This window comes from Elgaria multicarinata, chromosome 9 (assembly GCF_023053635.1).
Source record: "Elgaria multicarinata webbii isolate HBS135686 ecotype San Diego chromosome 9, rElgMul1.1.pri, whole genome shotgun sequence".
Taxonomy (NCBI): Eukaryota; Metazoa; Chordata; class Lepidosauria; order Squamata; family Anguidae; genus Elgaria; species Elgaria multicarinata.
Window position 1 is genome coordinate 40,400,903 of NC_086179.1, and position 9,690 is coordinate 40,410,592.

Below are 9,690 nucleotides of genomic sequence, written 5' to 3' on the forward strand. Positions count from 1 at the left end.
TGTCAGGCAGAGCTCTGCAACATAAAGTTAATGGATGCCTCAATGGAGGTGTAGAGGAGCCTTTTCCTGCTGGCTGGGGCAGCCTGGGAGCTGTAATCTAACACACTTGGAGGGTCCCAGGTTGGGGAAGGCTCCTTATCAGGACCAAATTCTGGTTTGAGAGCAGCCTAGCCATGTGCCCTCTGTTAGCCTAACTCTTCTTATGTTGGTTCTCCCCATCCCACCCATCCACCCACAGAGCATGTACGTCCTAGCAGTGACCAACAGCACTAGGTATCGCCATTTTAATTTCCCACAATGCTTAAGAGTAACACTACTTCAGTGGCATTGTGGTTTAATTCAAATGGTGGGAGGCTCGCAGGCCCAGCTGTCTGACAAGGGGCGGGCAGCATCAGCACTGGCCCCGTCAGGATTCTGGGGCCCTGGCAGCTGCCCAAAGATTCCAGGTGCTAACAACTGGCCTGTTCCTTATCACAAGAACATATCAGAACATATTCCCATATTCACCCCACACAGAGACACAGGTGCGAGAGGTTTGTGGCTTCTTAAAGCCTCTGGTTTCCTTTTCAAACACAAAACAGGGGATGGGGTGGAATCTGGGCGCAAGGAGGCAACAGGGAGGCTTTCAGCAGCGTCATACGAAGCAGCACAAATTGAGAGCCAATGTGGTGTAGTGGCTAGAGGGTTGGACTGGGAGTTGGGAGATCCAGGTTCTAGTCCTCTCAGCCATGGGAGCTCATTGGGTGACTTTGAGCCAATCACAGACGTTCAACCCAACCTACCTCACAGGGTTGTTCTTGTGAGGATAAAATAGAGAGGATTATATATGCCACCTTGGGTTCCTGGGGGTTGGGGGGGGGGAAGACGGGGAAATGTAATAAAATAAATAAATGAGTGGGAGAATGGGCAAAGACCTTTTTAAGTACCCTGCCTCAGCTGGGTTTTTCTTGTGGGAAGAGCCATAATAAAATGCTTACACTCATTCATGCTGGGATGAACAACTACCTGCCCCCTCCATCAAGTGTGATTCTAGGGATATCATCATAATCTCTTCTCTCTCCCTCATATCCCCCACACACAAATAATGAAGTCATTCTCTAAATATGAAACCTTAAAAAAACCCAGCACCATCCACACACAAGAGGGCTGTCTCAGCAGGGTGGGGTTCCAGTTTTGCAGAAACACAAACCTTCCAAATTGGGGAGGGGGAATTCCTAAGGGGACCCTAAAAGAGCTCAAAAGATTGAATATGCTTAGTGGACAGACTGCTGAGTGGCTGCTGGAGGAAAAGCAAAAACGGGAAAGGATGCAAGAGAGAAAAGGGAGTATCCTAGAAAGAGGCTCGGCTGGCCAGACTGAACAGCGCTTCCGACTGCTGAAATGAGTGGCAGATCCCACTTGCTGTGGTCGAACATCACCTCCGCCCAGAACCTCTTTCCGCAACCGCTGCAAAAGGGTAATGTTTGTCCACATCTGGTGGGGGGGGCGAGGGACACAGTGGTATTATAAACAAGTGGTATTTATTTCTGAGACATTCGGCCCACTGACTGAAATCAGCGCAAAAACTTGAGAAAATGGCAAAAGCTGAAGAACCAGTTCTACTACCTACTAGGAAAGAGACTTCGGGGCGGAACTAAGATTGCAGGGTCTCAGGCGGAACTCAGCTCCCGCTTGTACACCTCGCTGTTAACGATGGCCAAAAGTGGGGAAACGTCAGCGAAGAGAGCGCGGGCTTTTCCCGTTTTAAACTTCCCCGCGCCATAGCTCCCCGCCAATCAGATAAGACAGCCAGAGGCGAATAAAAGCAAAGCGTCTACAGCACTATGGGTGCGTTAGAAGTCAAAAGCAAAACTTAACCGTCCAAATGGCAAAATCTGAGGTAGAAGTCTACTCACTAAGAGTTCACAGTACAACCCTATTTATATATAAGCCCCGCTGGGGCTTGCTTTAAGTAGATATCGGGGGAGCGCTGGAGAAGAGCACGAACTACTAGCGCGGAGATACAAAGCACTAGTTTATTTAAAATACATGCAAAGGGATTAATCCTGTAAGTGTTTAGACGGGGCGGGACCATACAAAGGGGGCCGGCTGGAATATATTTCTCTAAAAAATTGTACCCCAAGAGTGAAAAATAGAATTAACTCTGTATATGCGTGAAAGCAACCCGCAGCACATGCAAAAGCATATTTACGAACAAGTGCTTTAAGAAGCGTAGACACAAACGAACGACTTCCAGCTCTTTCCAGTGATCGCGTAGTTGGCTCTGAAAAGAGCCTTTGGGTTTCGCGAGTGGTTTTCGGGGGAAAAGAGAGGGAGGCGGGCGGGCGGGCGCGGGTCTCTAGGCCCTCTCCCCACGGATCCGCCGGGCCAGCTGGATGTCCTTCGGCATGATGGTCACCCTCTTGGCGTGGATGGCGCACAGGTTGGTGTCCTCGAACAGCCCCACCAGGTAAGCTTCGCTGGCCTCCTGCAGCGCCATCACGGCCGAGCTCTGGAAGCGCAAGTCCGTCTTGAAATCTTGGGCGATCTCACGCACCAGGCGCTGGAAGGGCAGCTTGCGGATCAGCAGCTCGGTGGACTTCTGGTAGCGGCGGATCTCGCGCAGGGCGACGGTCCCGGGCCGGTAGCGATGGGGCTTCTTCACGCCGCCGGTGGCGGGAGCGCTCTTGCGAGCAGCTTTGGTCGCCAGCTGCTTGCGCGGCGCCTTGCCGCCGGTGGACTTGCGAGCAGTCTGCTTTGTTCTGGCCATCTCTTCAGCAAGACGAAATAAGAAATAACTAAAATCTCGGTCCTGGCGGCAAAATTTATACACCTCTTCTTCCTTTTGATTGGCTGATGCTAGAAAAACGACTCTTCCCATTGGAGAAATTCGGGTATTTCATTGGCTATTAGTAGGAAAACCAAAACCTCATTGGATAATTTGAAAATGGGCGCGTTGATTATTTTTTAAACCCTCTGCCTCTCTTCTTTGCCTTTCCTCTATTTAGTATTACCTTGGTGTCTTTTAGGTGTCCCAGATAAATTTCAGACTAGTATTCTAAAGCTTCTCACAGGAATTCCACTATTTTAATTTCTTTAGAAGTAGCAAATTTGTTTCTGTTTTGAGTTTTCCCACACAAAATACACCATTTTGGAAATGAAAGTGGGGGCAGGTCTTCCCTTGTTCTACTACTATACAAACCTATATACCGATATTTATGTAGCAACTTATTTCTTTTACGCGCTAGTATAACAGAGTCTCCGTTAAGCTTTTCTAAGAACCAGCATTCTAACAATTTCCCACGCACTCATCCGTCGTTTTCTAAATGACGCAGTAGTAAATTATAAACATAGTAAGTGACTGGTCTATTTCATTGCTCCAGTTAGAGCTTTTGAGCGAAAAGCTTTGAGCCGCCTGAAACTGACCAATCCTTTCAAAGCGCGGGCATTTCAAATTTTCTGACTGTTCCCTCTAAGAAATGGCTTGTAACGTAACACGTTACTTATCTGCAAGTATCAGTCACTCTGCCTATGCCTATAAATCTATTTGGAATAGATCTTGATTTTATTTTTACTATAAATAAATGACTACCATCTGAAGCCGAAATGAAGGATGCCAGTTGCTTACATTCTGTATATATGTAGTTCAACCACAACACATTAAAACCGGGGGGGGGGGACATTACCGGAAGACTTAACTCATGTTTAAATATAGTATTAATATTTTAAGGGTCTATGCGAGTGATTACGAAGCTTTTTCTCTGAAGAGATAAGTGGCTCTTAAAAGAGCCTTTGGGTTAAAATCAAAGGGTGCTGCATTTACTTGGAGCTGGTGTATTTGGTGACTGCCTTGGTGCCCTCGGACACAGCATGTTTAGCCAGCTCTCCTGGCAACAAGAGCCGTACAGCCGTTTGAATCTCCCGAGAGGTGATCGTGGAACGTTTGTTGTAATGAGCCAACCGGGTGGCTTCACCAGCGATACGCTCGAAAACATCATTCACGAAAGAATTCATGATACTCATGGCTTTAGAGGAAATCCCAGTATCTGGATGGACTTGTTTCAGTACTTTGTACACGTAGATTGAATAGCTCTCTTTTCTGACCTTCTTGCGTTTCTTATCGCCTTTTTTGTGCGTCTTTGTCACAGCTTTCTTGGATCCTTTCTTAGAAACGGGCACCGACTTGGCTGGCTCCGGCATCTTTACGTTTCAACACGCTCTCCAACAACAGGGGACTAGCAAATGCTGCTTCATTTTATATTGGCGTTATGCAAATGAGAGGATCGTGTTCCACATTTTCTATTGGGTGTAAAGTTGCAAACGTTGTGACTGAATGTTTATATCCTTCTTGATTGGATGATTTGACACCTAGTGCCCATTGGCTGTTTAGACAATGTCTCGGTTTGAGCCAATCATAAGTCACACCGACTCTAGGAAAGACCTGCAATTCAACCTGGACTAAATATAATGTTCATTCACACACACAAACACACACACAATTTTGAAAGTTATTTGGAGAGTCTGCCCCTTCCCCGCGGCCAAAAGAATAAATACCTATTTCATTTTAGATATCCATATGATTCACTTTTATTTGAAAGTAAATCCATTAAACTCAATGGAGTCTCAGAGGAAACATGGAAAATATCTGGCTTTAAGTGACGAATTGCTCCACCCTATAAAAGTTCATATCCGTGAGACATGCAGCCCTTTAAGAAGCCAGTAAAACAATCTTAATACTTTTTTTTTTTTTGGCTCGAGTGTATCTAATTTCTGACATTGGTTTTCATCAAACATGATTTGTTTTAATGCTTTTAAAGACTTATTTCGAAGTAAGCACTGGATTCAATCAGACTTACTTCCGAATATACATGTATAGGATTACACTGTAAATGGAGTACGGTTGTTTCCTCATAAACAAATTGGAACCTGATCCTATACATGTTTAGGCTTCAATGGGACATGCTCCCAAATATGTATATTGTAGCCTAGAAATTATATATATATATATATATATATATATATATATATATATATATATACACACACACACACACACACACACACACACACACCTGTAATACCGGATAGAAATGGATCTTCTCCACCTCCTCCCCACACCGCAGCAAAAAAAAAAAAAGTTTTGAGACACTGTTGCTAGGGGATAACATATATACATATACTTTAGGTCGTCTCTCCGGTCACCCATTTATTTACTTAGTCCGCGCCCGCCTTAGGCCTACATGCCGTCCTAAAATACGAGTTAAAGAAATCCTAATTTACCACCACCACCCAGCCAGCTTTAGTAGTTGTCTACGGAACTTCCAAGCTTTTAGGCACCCTGCTACAGGTGTAACTCTCCAGGGTGCAAACCCACACTGAACAGGGTTTACATTAGAGTAGACAGGCACAACTCGTGCGTCTGTGTAATTTAATAAGGTGCAGAACAGCTCTTTTTTGACGAAGTGGGTGGCTCTTAAAAGAGCCTTTGGGTTTTTGAAAGAGCAACAGCGCGCTGGCCATGTTTACTTCTTCTTAGGCGGCGCCTTCTTAGCCTTTGCTGCTTTAGGTTTGGCCGTCTTGGACTTGGCCGTCTTGGGCTTCACGGCTTTTGCTTTGGCCGGGCTTTTAGCTACTTTCTTGGGCTTCACCGGCTTAGTCTTCTTGGGACTCTTGGCTGCCTTCTTGGCCGCTGCAGGCTTCTTCGGCTTCTTCGGGCTCTTCTTGGCAGCCGCGGCTTTTTTGGGCTTCTTGACACTACCGACGGGCTTCTTGGCCGCGGGCTTCTTGGCTTTCGCTGCGGTCGCCTTCTTCTTGGGCGCCTTCTCCTTCCCTTCGCCGGGCTTCTTGCCGATCTTGAAAGAGCCCGAAGCCCCGATGCCCTTGGTGTGCACCAGGGTGCCTTTGCTCACCAGGCTCTTCAGGCCGAGCTTGATGCGGCTGTTGTTCTTCTCCACATCGTAGCCTCCAGCCGCCAGCGTTTTTTTCAAGGCCGCCAGAGACACCCCCTTGCGCTCCTTGGAGGCTGCCACTGCCTTCGTGAGCAGCTCAGTGACGCTGGGACCCGAAGCCTTGCGGGCTTTGGCGCCTCCCGCTTTCTTCGCCTTTTTAGCAGGAGCCTTCGAAGCTACCACGGGAGCCGCGGCACTGACGGCAACAGCGGGCGCCGTTTCAGACATGATTGCTGAGAGAACACTCTAATATAATCCCCAAAAGAAGAAAAGTGAGCTCAAGTAGGTCAGCCGCTGTTTATTTATAGAGAAGCCCTGCCTTGTGATTGGTCCGCTACAGAACCCGCCCTGCTGCAAGGCAGAAGAGACTCTTACGACCGCTCAGTTTGTGTTTCTTTTGAGTTAATAAATTGCAATTTTAGCACAATACCTGCCACCAAATAATCAAATCTTTTCACTGGGGAAAAGAGCAAGGGGTGCTCTTCGTCCGTTTAAATTTTGGGAAAGCAAAACAAAAAGTAACGTTTTTAAAAGGGCTCTAAATCCCCGAATGCAGGATCTGGGGAGACCTCGAGAGAGCGAAACTTTTGTTTTTCTTTGTAAATTAAAGCTGTACAATTTCCAAAAAGAACTGGAAAACTGTGCAGAGCACATCTCCAGACACTCATCTAGGCAACAGGACATAATGTGAGTGTTTTATGCTAATATCCTCACTGTAAATAGATTCCAAGTAAACAGAGGTAACACAGAGTTCTACAAAGTAGATTTACCATTGCTAATCAGCCAAGCCCTAACCCACCCGCCAGATCCAAATAAAAGCTATTGAATATCGTATTAAAAAATTGTAAAGATGGTATACACTAAACAAAGTTATGATAGATTTATGATGTGATATCCCCCTCCACCACCAATTTAAGAGCTTAATCCACAATTTCATTCTAAACTACAAAATAAGAGATTAACTCGTCTATTCGGACTTCTTGTTGTTGGATATTATTTTACACAGAGTTAGGGTCTCATTCTAAGAAAAGTATGTAGAATGTATCATTTTCGGAGCAATTCTCTTGAAAACAAAGCTTAAGGTGAAGGGGACTGGTTTGAGTTTCAGTCGTAAAACACATTGTAACTGAGATCCCAGATACCTTGCTCTTCAAGGAGTTTATTCCGAAGTCCGCTTGACATCAAAGCCTTTATTTATTTATTTTAAAATCTTTTACTTTTTCACAATGGCCACTTTACTGTAAATAGGAACCTCCAGGGGCGGGCGAGTGTGTGAATCATAAGATCCTGTTTAAGGCTGCATCCTATGACATTCTTCTATGAGACAAAGACATGTCCAATTCAGTGAAACTTACTTCAGGCCATGATCCAGCCAAAGTTATGCATATTTAAGTCCCATTAGAATGTGAATATATTTTTTATCTCCAACGCTCTTCTAAGAGCCCAATCATATCCATGACTACACACAAAATCCACTCAATTCAATATAATCTGCACCAGGTAATTATGTTTAGGACTGCACCCTTCACAGTGCAATCCTAGGTATGTCAATTTAAGAAGTCCCATTGATCCGCTGAACTTATTCCGAAGCGTGTATATGTTCATAACCTAAAAATGTTTAACTTTGGCCATGTCATATCCATTTCCCTAAAGTACTGTAATGCCGGATCAATCAGAAACGGATGTGCTGGAAAGTGCTACGAGGAATCCGTGGTGGGAAAGGCTAAGAGAAATGGAAGCGGGAATCTGTGAGTGTATTCAAAAACCGGGTTTTCAACACTGACTTATAAACATTTCCACTTTCTTTCTATTATCTCTAAACGTTGAAAAACATGGATTCAAAATGAAAGCGAATGTCCAAAAACAAGAAAAATCGGCGCGCGCCCCGCACCCCAAAATGAACCTTACATGGAAAAATTAAGGGAGCTTAAAACAAGGCGCTCGCAACCATCGAGTTTACAAGCGGAAGAGAACTTCAGCCAGTTATGTCACGTCCCAAACAGCGGCTAGCATGAAACGCTGCCTGCTTTTCATTGGTGATCGTGCCGGGGAAAGTCGCTTAAAACATGAGCGCAGGTATGCCAATAGGCGGTCCATTTTTCACTCCAATCAACGCGGGAGTTTTCAAATCTAGAAACTATCCAATGAGAATCGGTTTCTAGTCTTAGCCAATCGGGAGAGTGGGAGGCTTGGACTACATATACGGCTGCGAGCGGCTAAACCTTCCATTTTTTGGCTTCGCTGTTTTGTGGGGTAGCAGGTATTCTGTGCACGTAGCTGAAGAGATGGCCAGAACAAAGCAGACTGCTCGCAAGTCCACCGGCGGCAAGGCGCCGCGCAAGCAGCTGGCGACCAAAGCTGCTCGCAAGAGCGCTCCCGCCACCGGCGGCGTGAAGAAGCCCCATCGCTACCGGCCCGGGACCGTCGCCCTGCGCGAGATCCGCCGCTACCAGAAGTCCACCGAGCTGCTGATCCGCAAGCTGCCCTTCCAGCGCCTGGTGCGTGAGATCGCCCAAGATTTCAAGACGGACTTGCGCTTCCAGAGCTCGGCCGTGATGGCGCTGCAGGAGGCCAGCGAAGCTTACCTGGTGGGGCTGTTCGAGGACACCAACCTGTGCGCCATCCACGCCAAGAGGGTGACCATCATGCCGAAGGACATCCAGCTGGCCCGGCGGATCCGTGGGGAGAGGGCCTAGAGACCCGCGCCCGCCCGCCCGCCTCCCTCCCTTTTCCCCCGAAAACCACTCGCGAAACCCAAAGGCTCTTTTCAGAGCCAACTACGCGATCACTGAAAAGAGCTGGAGTTTTTCCTAGCTAAATCACAAGACACTATTTTTTGCACTCCTAAAATGAAATATAATGAAAGATTCTTCCACAGAAGCAATGTTGCCCCTTGTTTCCGGCCTCTTATGCACCGCCAGTTTAGGAGGAGAGGGACGACCTATTAGAAATTCATCTTAAATCAATGCAGCGACGTTTCTGGTCCGCGATGTGTTTCACGTAAATTTCGGGGTGGGGGCAGGTACGCAATGCTACAACGCGCTTGACTAGACACCCTGCCTGTGTTTGACGCTAAAAGCGTGTTCGTTGAAAACTTAAGGGGCAACTGTCCTGAGGATGTAACAATTTCAGCTCCTCTGAGGTAGTTGTCAAATACTGGGAGCGGTTCACATATGCGTGCTTGTCAATCCATCTCCCCGTGAGAATGATATCGAGAAACTGGTAATACCTTAAACGCAGATGGCTTTCAGAGGAGCTTTAATTATCTGTCATCATCCTAGGAAATGGATGGGACCAGAGCAATGTGGTCATAGTATCAAAATCTAGATCTTAGCAACTAGGTGCATCAAACTAATTCACCTAACCAAATCACCAAGGAATTTGCTAGATGGCCCCTCCCCCCACCCATAACACGTAATATTTTAAAATGTGGTCAATGGTATATAAATCTATTATATAAAGATGACCCCTTGTTAAAACTGGGAGGAAAGGGAGCAAGTGCTAAATGCAATTTGTCTCCTTGAAAGGAATATCATTCAGAGGGACCAAAGGTCTATTTCTGCAGTTTGTTCCCAAACTCTTTAGCCAGTGGTGTACCAAAACTGCAGGACACAGCAGTTTCCCACCCTTCAAACCCAGTAAATATAAAGTGGGCTAGCCAGTACATGTAATCTAGTATTTGAAGGCTGAATTGGTAGAACTTTTTTTTGTTCCAGCTTTCAGCTGTAGAAATATCCACTCATTAAAATAAGGCTCATGCCGT

At 46.1% G+C, this 9,690-nt stretch overlaps 4 protein-coding genes across 4 annotated transcripts; 1 reads left to right on the forward strand and 3 right to left on the reverse strand.

Annotated features, from left to right (window-relative positions):
* Window positions 1-2,335: 2,335 nt before the first annotated feature.
* Window positions 2,336-2,749, reverse strand: LOC134404090 (histone H3). The gene has a single exon (XM_063134664.1). It carries the CDS (start codon window positions 2,747-2,749, stop codon window positions 2,339-2,341), a length of 411 nt encoding a protein of 136 aa, XP_062990734.1. The 3' UTR covers window positions 2,336-2,338.
* A 1,032-nt stretch (window positions 2,750-3,781) lies between these two features.
* On the reverse strand, window positions 3,782-4,185 carry LOC134403466 (histone H2B 7-like). Its single transcript, XM_063133665.1, has one exon. The coding sequence runs from the start codon at window positions 4,177-4,179 to the stop codon at window positions 3,799-3,801; it is 381 nt and encodes a 126-aa protein (XP_062989735.1). The 5' UTR covers window positions 4,180-4,185; the 3' UTR covers window positions 3,782-3,798.
* A 1,208-nt stretch (window positions 4,186-5,393) lies between these two features.
* Window positions 5,394-6,184, reverse strand: LOC134403464 (histone H1.10-like). Its single transcript, XM_063133663.1, has one exon. The coding sequence runs from the start codon at window positions 6,153-6,155 to the stop codon at window positions 5,502-5,504; it is 654 nt and encodes a 217-aa protein (XP_062989733.1). The 5' UTR covers window positions 6,156-6,184; the 3' UTR covers window positions 5,394-5,501.
* A 2,009-nt stretch (window positions 6,185-8,193) lies between these two features.
* On the forward strand, window positions 8,194-8,623 carry LOC134403465 (histone H3). The gene has a single exon (XM_063133664.1). It carries the CDS (start codon window positions 8,213-8,215, stop codon window positions 8,621-8,623), a length of 411 nt encoding a protein of 136 aa, XP_062989734.1. The 5' UTR covers window positions 8,194-8,212.
* The last annotated feature ends 1,067 nt before the right edge of the window (window positions 8,624-9,690 follow it).

Bases quoted from the DNA above. Each gene is read 5' to 3' on its own strand.
- LOC134404090 (XM_063134664.1), bottom strand. From the start codon at position 2,749: ATGGCCAGAACAAAGCAGACTGCTCGCAAGTCCACCGGCGGCAAGGCG.
- LOC134403466 (XM_063133665.1), bottom strand. From the start codon at position 4,179: ATGCCGGAGCCAGCCAAGTCGGTGCCCGTTTCTAAGAAAGGATCCAAG.
- LOC134403464 (XM_063133663.1), bottom strand. From the start codon at position 6,155: ATGTCTGAAACGGCGCCCGCTGTTGCCGTCAGTGCCGCGGCTCCCGTG.
- LOC134403465 (XM_063133664.1), top strand. From the start codon at position 8,213: ATGGCCAGAACAAAGCAGACTGCTCGCAAGTCCACCGGCGGCAAGGCG.